Source organism: Homarus americanus, unplaced genomic scaffold (assembly GCF_018991925.1).
Source record: "Homarus americanus isolate GMGI-L3 unplaced genomic scaffold, GMGI_Hamer_2.0 scaffold52687, whole genome shotgun sequence".
NCBI lineage: Eukaryota > Metazoa > Arthropoda > Malacostraca > Decapoda > Nephropidae > Homarus > Homarus americanus.
In genome coordinates, this window is record NW_024734362.1 from 478,738 (window position 1) to 496,979 (window position 18,242).

Consider the following 18,242-nt stretch of genomic DNA (forward strand, 5'->3'; position numbering starts at 1 on the left):
CCCCAACACTCCTGCATAAGGTAGGTCATAAAATACATTCACAGGAGTCCGGAAACTTGGTGCCAAGTCTAAGATAGGTTCGGCAGGTTAAGTTAGGTTGGTACGTGTTTTCCTTCCCCCAAAACTGGTGTATATTGGTGTTTTCTTCGATTCTCACTTTCATTTTTTTGGAAAAGTTATCATTTCTTCATTTCAATTTTTTTTTTAAGTTTCCCAAGGAAATGAAGGCGATAATCTAAGAAAACACACCAAAATATGTTTTTTAGTCAAAATTGAGCAGGCAGTACTGCTGAATAATTACCAAGGAAATACTTAATACCATGATTATAAACTAACCTTTACCAAATTCAGTCAATTTATAGCTTCGACCAATCACAGTTGAGCAATGTGTTTTTTCTGATGGTGTATACAATTTTAAGACACTTATCTTCTATGGCGGTTCCCTCGCAAATGACCCAAAACTACTTACCATAACCTCTTAACTACTTACCATAACCTCTTAACTGGGAGGACTCCAGACCCTAGATCCCCCGGTATATTTAAGCCTTAAACTTGTCTAAACCATCAGTAAACACATTGATCAACTAGAGAGCCCTGGTTGGCTGAAACTATAAACTGACCCAAAACTCTGACAAAATATAACAAACTCTGATGACTTTCTTTCAACTCTTTACTTTCCAAATATGGGGAATCATTAAAGTTCATAGTTTTTTACTGAACAATGATTGTTTAATGTGGTTTACTTTTTATAATTTAAACCACCAAGTTCATCACCTGGTCAGATCTACACGATAACACTATGGCAATTATTAACACATACATTTAATATCTCACAACAACGTACACAATCTATTTTCACTTCTAAAATATAAAATAACATTAAAATAAGGTGACAATAGGAGGATAAAACTAATAAATTAACTCACCGAGCCTGGTAATGTTTGTTTACCTTTAACCTCTTGACATTAACACAACATAACAACCCAATCCTAATTTGTTCCATTTATTAATTACTAAATATAATTACATTACTAATATATATAAAATAACTCAAAATATATATCTTAAACAAATAAAAATTTTCTATAATTACTGAAGGACGAATTTTACTTATGAATAAATCTGATAAAACGCAGATGATTTAATTTAATTCACACAACAATAATATATTATATAAAATAGTAAATTAAGTAAATATACATGAGTAATAAGAAATATAACATAATTAAGAGGAGTCACAGCCAGTACCCGTCAGCTGGCCGCCATTCAAACCCGCCAAGTGAGTCTATCCTTTATCTTGTCATTAATACATTGATAACTCACTAACCAAACTCACCACACACCTTCACATCACTTAACTATCATCCTAAAATTATCCTCATGTTAATTACTCACCCAGGTAGGTATTAATTAACCAGACTCCACAGGTTGATAGGTTCTCGAGCCAAGACTTGTTCTCTATATTATAATAAAACTTCATATTTTCCTTAATATGGTAATAAATATGTCTTAGTTTGAGTTTATACTAATATGTATTGGCTATAGGAGATTATTACATTATATCATTACATTATTTTGATGAAATGTCTTATGGTGGGTGGCCAGGGTCTAGTTTAATAACTTGTTTATGTGTTCCCCTCTGAGCTGAATAAATCTGTCAGGCATTAGTCAAATAAGATATTAAAAGTGGTGTCTCTAAAGTGAAGGGGTTAACTGTACAGAATTATGATTTGATTCATCGACATTTCTGTCTCTCAACCTATATGAAATTCTGTTTTTACCAACTTAGTGAGGGTTTTGTTTAAGATACCTACTTGGTGAGGGTTTTATTTAATTGCCATCAAGCTGCATTATTTTGGATCACTGATTGGGTGAAACACTTCATCACCTGAACAGTGGCTCCTTTAGTGGACCTCAGGTATGGCTATCACACTTGTTCTTTTGCCCACTCATATACTCAGGCAGTGTATGACCGAAGCTCTCTCAGTGTAGAGTTCCTCATCCAGATAAATTGATTTTACACTTTTCTCCATTAATTGAATTTGGTTAATTACATGTAAACAGCTATGTCTATTATGGGACTCGGTGCAGACATAATCGTTGGAGTAAACATGTGCTCACTCGTACATGTTATTCAACCTTAAGAATTCTTTAGATAGCAGAGCATTTATTTCATTCATACATGATTAAAGTTTCAGTGTTGATATTAATTATTTTCAGAAAATAAAATGGGCAGCACATTACTTGCTACGGCTGGAAGTTCAATTAAACTCTGGGACCTACAAGACTACTCCCTCCAGCAAGAAATTCCTTCAGAAAATGGTAAGTTCATGTAAGGGAAAACTTCTTACAGCATTATTACAATACAGGAAGGTCCCACTTCACAATCAATGTGCCTTCCTGAATAAGTGCTCATTGGGTGGTGAGTTCTCGTTCAGTGGGGCCAATTTTCCCTCTATGTTAAAAGCTGAGATGTTCTCCCCCCCAAAAAAAAAATTACCCGGACCACCATGATATAAATTTAGATGCATTCCAACCCAAAGAATTTTACCTTAAAACCTAACCCAATTAGGTTCAATATTGTTTTAGCATCAACTAGAGTCACTGAAATCATACTTATGACATTAACTCCAGAGCTCTATAGATACCATGCAGTAATACAGCGGCATGGTGCTGCTGTCTTCTTTAGGCTCAGACAGGCCACTGACTCCACAAATTATAATGCAAGTTAGTTCACTAGGAATTTTAATATTGACTTACCATAAATACAAACTCATTCATTGAAATATTATTCCCTAAAACACTACGCTCGTTGAACTGAATTCTTGTTGATTAGTTACTCGTTCAGCAGGACCTGCCTGTATTATACTGTACTGTACCTGGAGGCAAACTCTTAATGAAGTGAACATGGAAGGAGTAAGTTTCAAAATGTTACATTTTATTATAATAATGAAAAGATTAATAAAACTAAACTAAAATTGTTAAAGTATTTTTGCTCTGATTTTCCAGGTCGTATACAGGGACTGACATGGAATCAGGATGGCCAGTGCCTGGCAAGCTTAGGAAAAACAGGAGACAAGATTTCTCTGACAGCTGTTAATGCCAAATCAGCTGCAAATATAGGAGCTGTGAATGGAATTGTAAGTGTATGTGTGTGTTAAAGGACTTAACATGCTTTGGATACAATCTATGTAGAGTCCTTATTGAGTTGTACATTTTCTTTTTTCTTTTTATATAATACCATTGCAACAATACTACTGAAATAATAGTACCATAATATATTAGTCTATGTTAAGGATATATTTTTTCCCATTTTTAATCTTATATACTGTATAGTAGTTTTATAATAAATTCTTTGGTGTTGAAATGTTAACAATGTATCTCTCGCTCCTTCTGTATTCATGTGAAGTATCTCTTTCCAGAAAACACCAAGTTGCGTCAAATTTGCCAGCCGCTCCCCTCATTACCTAGGCATTGGGAACAGAAATGGTGCTGTCACTATCTGGAATGTAAAGTCACAGATGCAGAAGAAAGTCTTTTCAGTAAGTCTGAAATACAAAGGAAATCATTTAGTGGGTTTTAAATTTACTGTGTGTATTTTTAGTACTGTCACCACCTGCTTTTAAGACATGCCTTCTCCCATATTCTGGATGGAGAAAACACAGGTATAGTGAGCTGGTATTCACTGTTTAGTTGTCCTGCTTATTGCTAAACTCTGTGGAATATTTTCAGTCACGTGTCAAATGGACTATAGATGATAAAACAAAGGATTTAAGTATGACATTCCACTTTATTGGATAAAAGGATGAGAGGTGACCTGGAATCCTTCATTCTTGCCGAGGTGGACTTTCTTTTTTGCAGAAAAATGTAAGGAAAGAAGCTTGTAACATCTCGAGAGTCCATTCAGAGGATTTTTCTAACTCACTTAATTTTGAGTTTACCATGAGAGTGGGGTTGTTTCATAACACTTGTTTGGATAAATAGTGGCCATTAATGAAGTATGGTACTGGTAATTGTACTAAACTGGTTGGTGAGTGTCTGCCTCCACGCTGCCTTCACCAAGGTAAACTCTTCCATTGAATGTTCTGGTGGTAATATCTTGCTCCTTGGTTGTCCCTTCTTGTCAACCATAAAATGGGATTTCATACTTTGTTTTTAGTTTTTTAATTGTTTTTCATGTTTTTCTAAGAACCATGATTTTATGTTTTACACCACATTAACTCCTTGTATATATATTTGTCCATATTTGCAGGTTACAGATGGCACCATAGCACGAATCAGCTTCAGTCACAATGACTCTCACATAACGGCAGCTACAGAGAAAGGATCAATCTATTTGCTTTCTGTTGTTAATAACTCCATAGCCGGACCTTTTAAGATATTTGATGATGAGGTATGTATACAGTAATTGTTCTATACACACTTAACACCATTCTTCTGTTACACACCTAACACCTATTGATAAAGATAATTTTTACAGTACAGTACAGTACAGTGATATCTCCGTTAGCCGGAACAATTTGTGCAGAGCACTTCCGGGAATGAGAGAATTCCGGGTAACGAGGCGACTCTCTCAAAGCCAGAAAAGGGTCCCTCATCCCCGGAATTTTCCGGGTAATGGAAAAATTTTCTCAGAAGTTCCAGAAATTGACCATTATATCATCTCTCGAACCCGGAAAAATATCCCACATCCCGGAATTTTCCGGTAATAGAAAAATGTTCTCGGAAGTTCCAGAAATTGCCCATTACATCATCTCTCAAACCCGGAAAAAACTCCCCCATCCCCGGTTTTTTCCGGAAAATGTGCCCCTCTGAAAATCGTTCCCAAAGCCGGAATTTGCCGGAAAATTCTGGCTTTGAGAACAATTTTCCGAGAAAATTTCAATTCCAGCTATCGGAGAGTTCTGGGTTTGAGGGATTCCAGCTAACGGAGATAATACTGTATATCTGTTTGAACTGAAGAAACATAAAGGTTTTGTTTGATCATACAATTTGTGCCTGAACATAGATACAGTAAGTCTTCGCTTAACATCAGGGTTACGTTCCTAAAAATGCGACGTTATACGAAACAACGTTAAGTGGATCAATTTTCCCCATAAGAAATACTTGTAGATCAAATACAGGAGTTATGTTCCTGAGCCTCCCTTTGCCCCATGAAATACATTACATATACAGAAAATCTTTGCCATTTCTATAGAAAATAGTGCATACATACAGTATACTACTAAGTTTGTATTGGTACTCACCGATGGGCGGAGGTAGTAGAGCGAGTGTGTGGTGGGTAGTTAGGCAGAGGAGGAGGGCGGTGAGTCACTGAGACTGCCGAGCCAAGAGAGCGTAGCTCGGCCAGACGAGAGAGGGTGATGCGCAGTAAAAAGTAGTGTGTGACGACGCAAATCGATTTTGTACCGAGTCATTGGGACGTTAAATGAATTTTTGGTATCTGAAGATTAGCGCTGTAGTACCGAAACAACGTTAAACGGGCCGACGTTATGTGAAGACTTACTGTATAGATAGAAATGTACAGTAGCTATCCTAAAACTTGTGAATCCTGTCATTTACATTCATTATAATCCTTTACAGGTAGTGACTGATTTGACTTACAGCAGTGTGAAGAAGCCCTTGTTAGGGTGTTGTTCTGACAGAGGATCCATCGCTTTGTTTGATTCTCATGTCAACAAGATCGTTCATTCCTTCCCCACAGCTCACAGTTCTCCGGTCTCTGCCATATTATTCTCCCCCGTCAATGAGCTGTTGATGGTGTCTGCCGGATATGACAAACAATTTGCTTGTTATAACATTCAAACAAAACAGTAAGTGACTCTACATAGGTACCATTGTGGCATAATATTCACTGATTTCATTTGTTTATGTTTGAAAATATTTTATACAGCCTAACATCATATTTTACCATTGTCACTGTATACTAAGGGGTGATTTTTTGTTGCAAGTACCATCAGCAAAACCTCTTTGATTTTAGGTAGAGTAATATTTACACTCTGCTTCAAGCATTCTTTTTTTTTTTTTTTTTTATAATCAGAATTTTTATATATAAATGAACTTTGTTTGATATATCTGCTTTATTTGATTTTTTTGTCCATGTTGAAGATACTGTACTCTGAAACAAGCAAAAAAGGTCCTTTTCATAACTAAGTTCCTGTGGCACTTAAAACATGAAGTAATTTAAACAAACTATTGTACAGTATTAGCTATTTAAACTGCTACATGTATAGGTCTCTCATAATATACTGTACTACTGTAGTCCATTAGAAGGAAGTTTCATATTTAACGGACCTTTGATTTAACGGACTAGCCTCTCACATATACAGTACTGTACTGTACTCCATTATATAAAGTTTTGACTATATAATATTTTCAGGCCATTAATAACTCGCCGATGCTCAGCCCCCCTCACCAGTGCAACCTTTTTAGCTGGCGGCCAGCAGGTGGCTCTTGGTACTATGACCGGGCAGGTGTTTATACATGATCTCCGTATGCTCCACCCACCAGTGGCCGAGATTCCAGCATATAATACAGCTGTAACAAATGTGCTTCTTCAGCCTCCCTCTCGATCTAGGGTATGTTGTAGGTACTTTACTAACCGTTTTAAATTCCATAATTATTTACAATCTCATTTTGATGTATATAAATAATGGGTATATATTTTATATGGATATTGGTATATAATGTATTTAACATGACTACACTTAAGCAAAGGAATTACAGTGAAACCTCCATATAATGGATTTTTCTCTATATACGGTAATCCATTCGATGGACTTTTAAATATAACAGACCCTCAATATAACAAACTTTCTTCTCTATTTAGTTCATTATATAGAAGTTCCACATCTAACAGGCCCTCAATATATAGTATGAACTTTCCTCTCCTTATACTCCCTTAAATAGAGATATTGTATCACTAATTCTTTTTGAAGTTGTACATGCATCTGTGAGTTGTTTAAATCAGTACAGCATTAGATTATTTCAACAAGTGACCATATAGTAAGACATTCTGTAATCAGCATCACATTATGAGTAACTTTTTATCTTTAAGTTGAGTTCTATCATATTTTTTCTTAAGATATGAAAGAAATATCAATACAATGAAAAGTAAAATCCCATACGATGGCCAAGAGCTGAGGTAACTGACCCGTGAGATTCTTCCTTGACTCCACACCATGATAGTTCACTACAGTACTGTATATAACTCACTCACACCAATACCCTATCAAAATATACAACAGTGTGATGATGGTACTGTGAGGTAATTTCAGTGTTGGAATAATTCCATACTTCAGGCTAGTTAAATCAACCCAGAGCTCCAACAATATCAAAGTAGCGTAGGTTCAGTGTGCTCGACTGTAATTTTATTCCACAAGTTGTTTAACATTTAAGGTAAAAAATGGCTGTAAAACACAACAACCAATAAGCACAGGGTTGTAGAGAAGTGATTCTGGCAAATTACACAACTTTAGGGGAAACATAAAGATGAAAATTGGGAAAAAAATAATATTAAGAATCAAATGTCCATTTATTATTTGTATTATCCAATCCTTAATGATATTTATTGATGTTACAGTCTGAGAACAGTGCGGGCAGTCACATGAAGAATGTGAAACAGAGCCTTGAAGTAAGCCTTGGAGTGACCCAACCATCCAAGTAAGTAAAAATCAAAGTATGAATAAAGAATATTACCCGGTTGGATAAGCTCACCTTTCCTGGGAAGCCGTGACATGGTGGATGAGACTAATAACTGCCGTAAGGTGTCACTGTCAGCCTCCCATGTGTTAGCTGTACACAGAGACTCATGCACACCTTGTTTCTTTACATCTAGATATAAGGTCAGTCTCAGAGCTGGTGCTATAATATGTCTAGTGTGGCCCCTCTTCATCAACCAGCCTGATATATATAGCTAGAGACAGATGGTATTGTTAGGGCTGGTACTGAGGCCTCTTTATCTTCAAAAATATGTGTTCATAGTGAAAAACAAAGAAACAGACAATGTAGTTTAATTGTTAGCAAAATAATGTGCTAAAAATATTACAGTAGTTTGGTAGAAGTGTAGCTAGACAGTACCCAGAATATATTTACCCATAGCTTTTGTCTTAATAATTAACAAAATACATTAATACCAGCAATGTTTTGCCCTGTAGCAATCTGTACTATCAGTAGCAGGTAAGTCCATGTGTGCAGTGTTTTTGTGTCTAGCTTTAAATGCTGGCCAATTCTTTTTAATCTGTAGGATGGTTCCCACTTACACTCACAGGCAGGTTTAATTTTGATAATTCTCACATTTAAGAGACTTGGGTTGTGCCCCTTTAAGAAAGATAAAGAATCTGATGAATTAGATATGAGCTTTTGGTGGCTTTTCTGGGGCTTTATGTGCTCAAATTGCATCTGGCAAAGTTATCTAACCTTTTATGATATTCATAGTCTGGTACCTGCCCAGACCTCTTAATAGGTATATCTCAGTCAATTTATAATCAGTTGAACCTTTCTTTATGTGTGTGTGACTATACACCCCTGCACTAGTCTATGCTGCTATTGCTCCATCATAGCTATTGTCTCCATTCCATAGAGGTTGTTGGAGTCTCAAAACCGTACAACACATTTTCCTTCAATTTCTTTCTGATTTTCCCATCCCATCCTTCTCAACTCCTGTCACTCTGAACCATTAAAACCAGAGTTTGTGATTCGGTCAAAATGTACTCTTGTATGGTAAAAGTTGAAAAGACAGGCTGGCAGAAGAGTATTTTTGGGCTGGGAGAACTATGTGTGTGTGTGTTGGAGATATTATTGTGGATAAGTACTGAACATTAAGTACACTGGATCTGGTGTAGAAGTGGTTTGTAGAACTGTACCGATAAGTTAGCCAGTTACACAAAATAAAATCTTACATCAGCTTACAAGAAATCTAAGTACTGTAGCATTGAATTTGTAATTGTTCCTTCTCTCACTCACTAGGTCCTGCTCAGGTACATCTGATGAAAGGCCCCCAAGTCTAAAGCCATTGAATTATACGCCTCCTACAGAAAATTCACATTTACTAGATGTTTTCTCTCCTATAAGGTCCACAGATCCCACAGCAGAGGTACAGTAGCTAACTATTTGACTGATGTATTGTTTGCTGAATATTTTGTGCACATATTCTCATTTATAAGGACAGTTGCAAAATCATGCTTTAGATTTATCACTGCAGATCAAGGTAAGAACAGTTGGTAATGTGCCTGACTTGGCTCTTGAAATTTTGATGTTTTTGGACTATCCTCATAACAGGGATTCCAGGGAGTCATATCTTGAAGGATCTGATCTAGATCCATCACTGTATATAAAGATATGAACCGTTGGAATCTTGAGTACTACAGTAGTGTTGACCTCATCTTTTAATAATTATAGGAACAGCAACATCACAGAAATTACCGGTAACCCATTTCTTGTGGATCATAATGTAATTGGGGACTTGGATCGTGTTCCGGGGTAATGGTTAGCCAATGCAGTTGGCGAGTTGTCCGCTCTTCTCGGACTTTTCCTTGACACTGGGTTCATGCAGCTCGTTAACTTAAGGTGTGGTTGTTGTGTTGGTGACAGCTTCTACACCTTAAACAAATTCACAACTAGGTGGCACTAGGACCGGCCATCCTCATTACACGAGGGGCAACCATTAATGTAAATTTATATCCCACCTTAGTAGTGTGTCTCATTCTGCCTTTCCATAATCTTTAGTCCTCACCTGATTTTTTTGTGGGGTGCTGCAGATAAGTGGGTACAGAGTTGGCAAGTTGGAAAGTGAAGGTGTTCAAGTGCCAAACCAGGCGTACTGCTTTCCTACTTAGCAAATGGCTAGTATACAGTGTGCTGTATCTACACTTTCTCTAAAGAGCACTCATACCTATTGAACCCACTTTCATTTATTTGTAGTTTGGGTCAACGAGTATGTAAAAGCAAAGAAGGGGGAGCAATAGGGAGAGTGGAGCCAGACCACAATAAAAAATGCCCGGAAAGAGTTGGAATAACAATTAGAAATATGCTAATATACTTGCTCATATCCACAACTTGCATACATATGAGATACAGTGATATCTCAGTTAGCCAGAACAATTGGTACAGAGCACTTCCGGGAATGAGAGATTTCAGGGTAACGAGACGGCGACTCTCAAAGCCAGAAAAAAAAATACCTCATCCCTAGAATTTTCCGGGTACAGTAGAACGTCGATTTAACGCGAGATACGGTCCAAGAAAGGACGCTTTAAACAGAATTTGCGCTAAATCGAAGTGTTGTTTCAATGGAATAGCTTAGTTTGGTACTTGAGAGAAACACAAAATACTAAAAAGACTTTGAGTTTACCCAGATGCACCTCAGCCCTTCTCCTAGAATAAACAAAACATTGTTTTTTGTAGTATTGTGTTAAAACAAACACTCATAAATCAACATAGCTAAAATTAAGGGATGCAAAATGGTCTATTTACTGGCTGGGAAGATGGGGGGGGACAGTGACATGTTTGACAGTTGGCGCCAAAGGTCTAGTGAAGTATTTATTTGTTTATTTATGTCCTTTAGCTTGAGTTTATGTTTTTTTGCTTATAAAATGTCACAGAAGTGACCAGGGAGAATATAATTTACATTGCTGGAATTCTTATAAGATAGTGATTAATTTGAATATAAACATGCTATAGTTTGCACTAGACAAAAAATTTAGTAATCATTTAGTACATTATATTGAGTACATGTACAGTACACCTTTGCCCTTAGGACAGTATAGCGTGCCCAGAAAAACATTAGGCGCAAAATTTTAAATATGCTGCGCCAGATTAACTCGCGCAAAATAGGAAAGATTCGCTTTAAATTGAAACATTGTCCTTAATTGTGGGTGTCGCTTTAATTCAATATTCTTAAATCGATTCGCGTTAAATTGACGTTCTACTGTAACAGAAAAATTTTCTCGGGAGTTCCAGAAATTGCCCATTACATCATCTCTCGAACCCGGAAAAATATCCCTCATCCCCAGAATTTCCAGAAAATACGCCTTATTTTCATCTCTCAAACCCGGAAAAAACTCCCCCATCCCCAGAATTTTCCGGCTATCTGGAAAAATCAGGGTTTGGGAACAATTTTCTGAGAAAATTTCAATTCCAGCTATCGGAGTTGCGGGTTTGAGGGATTCCAGCTAACGGAGATATTACTGTACCACTCTTCCTCGCTAATTCATCTATTTAGTGTGTTAATCTTTCTTGGTTTTCTTACTCTCAAGCCATCAACCATACTGTCACATCTTTCTAACCAGCATTACACTCTACATACATCTTTTACCTTAGTGGCTCCTCATTCTTTCATTTCTCTAGCTGTATTGATAAGAGTTGTCAGAATTTCACAAAAGATCATAACCTTGGTTTATCCAGGTCAATATTATGGTATGAGTTTCAAAGGAACAAAGTCCTTGAATAACTCCTGGAATTTAACATTTTTGAGAATGAAGTCAGCTCCTTTGATCAGTGTGAAGTTAATGCTTTGAATTTTAATTTAGTTTTGTGGTTAGAAATGAAACATATGATCCAATATAAATTTTACTTAACATATCAATCAGCTCTTATTTACAACCCTGGCAGATAGTAAAAGCAAATATAAATAAAACCAATGGCTTTTGAAGAAAGTATCATGGTATGTGTCTCTTATTCTAACAGGTAAACATGGAAGAGATTTTAAAGAATCCACCAAAGTTTAATGTCTATGGCTGTAGCTCAACAGAGTCATTAGGCATCCACGATGTGTTCTCGCCAATAAGATCTACTGACGGGAAAAGAAGCTTCTCACCGTTGACTCACAAGTTGCCGACCCATAACATTGATATAGGTGCGTGAAGAGTGACAGTTATATAATAAACTAGAATCTCTTTAGGTAAGTCAACAATTAAGACCTGCTGTATAGAGTTTATGTATTGCATCAAAATGGTCCTTCACTTCACTGTTCACAAATTGATGTTTCACTGGTGGAAATCAGTCAATATGATACTGTATACTGTTATGGTTTGGACAGATATTTCTAAAATGACAAGATACAGTTGTGACATCACACACAAATGATACAATCAGCTGGAATTCCACTGTTGCCAGAAGCAATTTCCTTTTGTGGCACATATTTTGTTGAATGTAAATTTTTTCCTTAGATTTACACTTGAATAAATACTGTACAGTATTATCCTTTAATTTATTGAGAGAAAAAGTCACTGAATCTCTCTTTAATGTTTATATTGACCATGTTGATTTTTCTTGTTGGCTGCCATCACATGCATGTTCAATCATAGTTGGACACAAGATGCAACTGTAAACACTTTTCTTTCCAGATGACTTGTTGTCACCTTATACAGATGGTGCTCCCAGCTTATTGAATCAGAAGTCCAACATACCTCAGATAAAAAAAATTTCTGAGGAAACTGGCTCTTGTATTGCTCAAAATAAAGAGAATATGGAACCCACTGGTGCCTTGGGGGAGAGTGATGATGTGGAGATGGAGGAGGGCATTCCAGATTATAAACAGATTCCTGTTGTGAAATCCAAAAAAGATGAGGCTCCATCTCCATTGCATGAAGTTACTGACTCTGAAGTAAATGCTGCTTCATATGCGAGTCAAACACCTTGTAAAAAACTTGGAAAGGCTGCACACAAAACATCAGTTATGTCTAAACCAGAGACAAATAATTTTGATGACTTTAAAATGAGTGAGTCTTCAGTTAACAATTTAAAAACAGATAATGAACTCACTAATAAGTGTATGGCAAGTCCTGATAAAATCCCCACAAGTTTTCCTGGGGTGAGTGGAACATTAACAAGTGACTTGAGTACCTCAAGAACTACACCACTAACTGTTACATCCAGCAAAGTGTCGTATACAAGAACATCACCGCCCAAAAAGAGACAATTATTGAGGTCCGTACAAGCTAGTGATCTAGTGCCAGAAGGTGTAGGTGAAGTGAAGTCTACTGACGAAAGCTGTCATTCATTACCAGCAGCAAACTTATCAGGTAAAGTAATGTGGAATTTTATTTGCTCTTATTAAATAACTACATATAAAACTACTATTCATAAAACCTTAATGAGGCATAAGCAATTTTGTTTTTTAGGAATTTGTAAGCTTGAAAATATATACTGTACAGTAGGTTGTAGGTCTACCATTTCCATTGAACAACAATCAACTTGAGAAAAAAAGAGACATCACCCTGTTTTCTCTCGTAATTTATGTTATTAATTTGGGATATAGGGAGTAAAAGTTCTTAAGTGATTGTGTAATTGGGGAACAAAGGATGTGTGTATGATGTCAGTGTTCAGCCTATTATTTACCAGTTAGTGCATGACCTGTCACACCCATGGTACTATGCATCACTTGACCTACCCACCCACCTCATCTTACAAAGTGCACTGTAGAGGAATATTAGGAGAGACTCGGTGGGTAAACGCCAAGTAAAAAAAAAAAAAAAAAAAAAAATTAAATAGAACTTATGAGTTATTCATTATATTTATCAACTGAAAGGGTCATTTTATCTAACTTGTAGATGGCTTAAATGTACATCAGGCAGATGTACTGTACTGTATAGTTAGTGTAATCTTAGCTGTTGTAGAGTTACCTTCCCAACATTTACCTGGATCCATCAGGTAAGTTAAAGGAACTCCAAGTGATAAGGATGATACTAATTCAAAGCAGAAAGACCACAGGATTATACTGGTCGATCCTTGAAAAGACATTCTCAGGTTCACTAGAATTTTTTTTTTTTTAACCACTTGTGTCTGGGATCCCCTCTGTGTTGAATAAAATAGTGTCATTAGCCAAAATAAAAATGCTGTGTCAGTAGTGAAGGGGTTAATTTATAGTTGTGAAAAGTGGAATTGTAGGGATAAGAATGCTCTAAAATTCAAGCTAGAGATACGAAATAGGTGAAGACTGCATCTGGGGTTATGACAGGTTACCAGGATGGAAGTGATGTTTGGAATGGCAGAGAAGACGGGGGTGTACAGGAGTAATGTGTGTGTGTTAGTGGGAGTCTGCATGTATTGTGGGAAAGATGGAACAATTCACATGGGATAAGAGTAAGAGAGAGGACAAAGGAGATGTGTAGGGTACCCTGAAGGCTCCTCTCATGTGGCCACCCCTTTGCAAGAAATTGTAGGGAAGATATAATACATGGTAGCACTATTATAATCAAATATTTTTTCCTCAGACAGAGTAAAACCATGTGACAATGGAGTACCTCAGTTGCAAGTAGAGTTGATACGCAGTTGCATGGCAGAAGTTATGGAAGAGTTCCAGGATGATGTGAATCGTCGTCTGATGCACCTGCAGTATGTGATGACCAAGAAGTTTCTTGAGCAGCAGGTAATGTTTAACATCAGTAAAGGATATAACCAAATACTGTGCCAGCAAAGTGGAGGAAAACTATCATTCTACACATCCTAAAACCACATAAATCCCTAAAATAAGTCTCCATACTGACCTCTTTCTCTACTATGGGCACACTCCAGGATCAACCAACACCTCTCCCAAGTTCTCTTATAATGCAGCTTTACCTTAGTGCAACAATAGACATACCCTAAGTTCCTCAGCAAAATTATGAACACAACAGTGCACCAAACTATAAAAAAATGGTTAATTAACTCAGCATCATTGTCTATATCTACCACAATATTCTTCACTGCAGATAGACATGTCTGAAGTTTACCTGCATACCACATTTTAGAACACTAGTCAAAAATCTTAAGACTCACACATGACCTTTACACAAGACATACTGTAGAAGTAAATGCCAAAGTCACACCCAACTTCAATATTTTTCCATCACTCAAATACACCAGATTTGGATTTTGCAAAAAAACGAATCACAAACATTATCATAAAATAATTCCTTTGCATTACTCTAAACTACATGAGCCAGACAAAGCTCAGCCACTAGTATCTACCTTCAACATCCAAAAATTTCAAGACCCAAAGTAATGCTTCTCCGTTATGGTGGGGAAGTGTTACACATTTGCACCCAGTCCTCGCTTAACGTCGTGGTTACGCTCCTGTAAACCACAACATTAACATAATAAAATTTCCCCATAAGTATTAGATAAAAATACACTAGTTACATTCCCCAGCCTCCCTTTGACCCATAAAATACATTACACCAATGTCCAAAGCACGTTCACCTTTCTCAAAACGGTTTAAAACCTCCATTTTCTTAGCAAGGCTAATGGTCTTGCGTTGCTTCTTAACACTTGATGGGCACTTGGGAGCCATTTTGAATGGTTACAGTACAGAATTTATAGCAAGAACACTTAAGCACGCACTTACGTTGTGACTGGGAAAAAACGCTTAGGGATGCTCCGCGAGAGCATAGCGCGCCAAGATGAAAGATGAGAGAGGGTGGCGCTCCATACAAAGTAGCCCGTGTTGGGTGGCAACGTTATAACAAATTGGTTGGGTCATAAAACAACGTTGTCTAAATCATGGGTATCTAAAGAGTAGCAAAGTTGTAACGAAACAACGTTAAACGAGGACTGGGTCTAATACATATTTACTGTACTGTACATTCAACTTGAATTAAAAAAATATATAATTAATTAAATAAAGTACACCAATACATGTAAATTGGTCACTAATCCACAAAACTTCATGCTGTTACAGGAGATGATGGAACGACTTCACCGCCAGTATTCTTTAAATGAGGACTTGCTCGTGGAGAACGAACGGCTACGCCAAGAAAATTCTCGTCTCAAAGCAAAATACTGAGCAACTTATTCTGACGTCTTTACTGCTTATTTGGAAATTGTTTATTGTACTGTATGGTATGGTTTGGTTAATGTAAAGAGGCCATTGATAGTTTTAAAGCCTATTAACTGTACACTGAGATCCTGGGCAGTTGTAAAAGACCAAATCAAAATCTTTGGTACTGTACACTATGGATCAGTATGATGAAATGGCCTCTTCACATTTTTCAGTGTAATATAGCTTTATTTTGTATATTCCTATAAATAAATGTGTTCAATTAAAGAGCATTTCATAAAATGGTGCCAGATCAGAGTAAGACCTTCAGCCATAGTAACAGGAGGCATCAGATCACTCAAATGTATATACTGCTTCCATTTATCGTGCTTCTTTATTTTTATTATTTTCCTCAACTTTCCATTTACTATTATTCTTGCTTCTACCAAATACTGATAACATACTTCCTGAGCTGCCCCTTTCACTTACCTCATCTCATATTTTAATCTGTCCCCTCCGTGATCAAGTCTAACAATGTTATCTACTCCATTGTTATGCTTCCTATTGTACTTAAATTTTGAACTAGACACTGTACATTATTCCCTTTTGGAAAGCCTCTCTCAGCCTCCAATTTGACCAGTCCACATTTCCATTCATTCCTGACATTTCAACCACTCACATATATTTAAACCTGTCTACATCAAACTTTCCTGTAATAAAATTTTCAGTGAAATGACTCCAATTTTTTTTACTTTCACTCCCTAATGCACATACAGTACATCATAACCCATTGTCTCATACAACTCAGTCTGACCCACAGTACTCTGGGACTGACCTGGTACTCTACCATGCAACTCAAATCATTCATCAACAGTAGTCATTCTCTTGATCTCACTTTCAGGAAAAGATTATTTTAATTTCTTTATTGCTTTAACTGCTATCATTGTCTAGCCGATTTACCAAATCAAACTACCGTCATCTTAAGACAATTTGCATTGGGTGTCATGAATTTAAAGCTGTGCACCAAAAATCATACTAAATGAAAAGTTGATGGTTGGTACACTTGAGTAAGACACAAGGCTGGTGGAGCCTCAAATCAACTTGCTATCACACACACCTATGATGCCACAGCCTGCTCACCATCCACCTTGCATCACAAAAACCACATCGTTTGTCATCACAACCAGGGCTTAACAGTTGCCAGTTACCTGGTACTCTTCACTTAACACTCACCACCCATGAGTACAGGTATCTCCCAATTTATGGTCTCCTTATCTATGATATTTCGTATGAATGATGGTAATGTATTAAGACCACTCCATATTTACAATAAAAAAATTTTTTGCACGAATGATGATCATCGTCCGGTAATGTGGAATATGGAAGACATCTTTCAGTGCACTTGTCAGCTGCGGTCTACCTGCATGCCCACCCGGTGCACCACAGTCCCAAGCTTTGTTCCGTGGTGGTTGTGTAGCTCGATGATTATTGTTCAGTATAATATCGATGTTACTTTTATTTTCTCTGATTTTTACTGGTTTTAGTGACTGTGAACTGCTTTGCCTGTACAGCATTGTTGCGACCAATGTTGGCTGTTATTGTGAAGCTGTGTGGGAGTCCGAACACTCCACCTAAAAGAGTCCCCTGAACTTCAAAGGGAACATGTAATTACAACCAGGCTTGTTCTTAATGATGTGGTGAGTGTTGTTTAATTTATGTTGTAGGTACAGTAGTATTGTAGGAATTTCATTTGGGGTGATACATGTGGGTATAAGACTGGCTGAGAACATATCCCATTGAACTCCATATTATAATGATTCTGATTGACGATATTTCAACCTGCGATTGTTTTTTGGGGAACGTAACCCCATCATAAACAGGGGGATACCAGTACAAAGTTTAATGTGGTTTTTATGGGGTTACAGCTCCTTCATGCCATAACTTACAACCTTCTCACAATACCATCAAAGCACAAATGAGTGAATGATAGAGGGGGTCTTTCAAGCAGGGATGGGGCAATACTGTGTACCAGCAACAGGTGGATCTCTGGATCCATCTATACATCTGGTGTCCACAGCAACTTGGACCATGATATGGTACCAGAACAAATCTACCTCCACATCCCTGCTTTCAAGGCTGATGTTTAGTGGCAACTGTGCTACTCCTGACATGTTTACTGGGAGTTTTAAATGCAGTGTATATTTCAGAAAGCACATTCCCTCCAGAGACAGAGATCTAAATAGTATGGTGGAAGGTGTTAAAGGACAATGAAATTCTGGTTAATTCAACCATATCCAAGCTTATTTGGCAGGTTTCTGCACAATCAAAACAAAGCCAGTTAAGATGAAGCCTGTCCTCATTACTTTTTAATGTGGTTAAAAAAAAACAATTATTTCCTTAGCACTTTATTTTTTTGCGTTTTAGGAAAAACATCGTGTCAGGTCACCTGAAAAAAGAAAAATGTCCATATACAGTACTGTAGTATGAAAATTAACAAAACTAATAACTA

At 37.0% G+C, this 18,242-nt stretch overlaps 1 protein-coding gene across 1 annotated transcript; it reads left to right on the forward strand.

Moving 5' to 3' along the window:
- Positions 1–1,199: 1,199 nt before the first annotated feature.
- Positions 1,200–16,469, forward strand: LOC121870225 (protein NEDD1-like). The gene is made up of 13 exons (XM_042372001.1): positions 1,200–1,279; positions 2,221–2,322; positions 3,010–3,140; positions 3,423–3,542; positions 4,253–4,393; positions 5,584–5,813; positions 6,380–6,578; positions 7,583–7,662; positions 8,968–9,094; positions 11,683–11,851; positions 12,342–13,019; positions 14,211–14,365; positions 15,656–16,469. The coding sequence occupies exons 1-13, from the start codon at positions 1,201–1,203 to the stop codon at positions 15,758–15,760; spliced, it is 2,316 nt and encodes a 771-aa protein (XP_042227935.1). The 5' UTR covers position 1,200; the 3' UTR covers positions 15,761–16,469.
- The last annotated feature ends 1,773 nt before the right edge of the window (positions 16,470–18,242 follow it).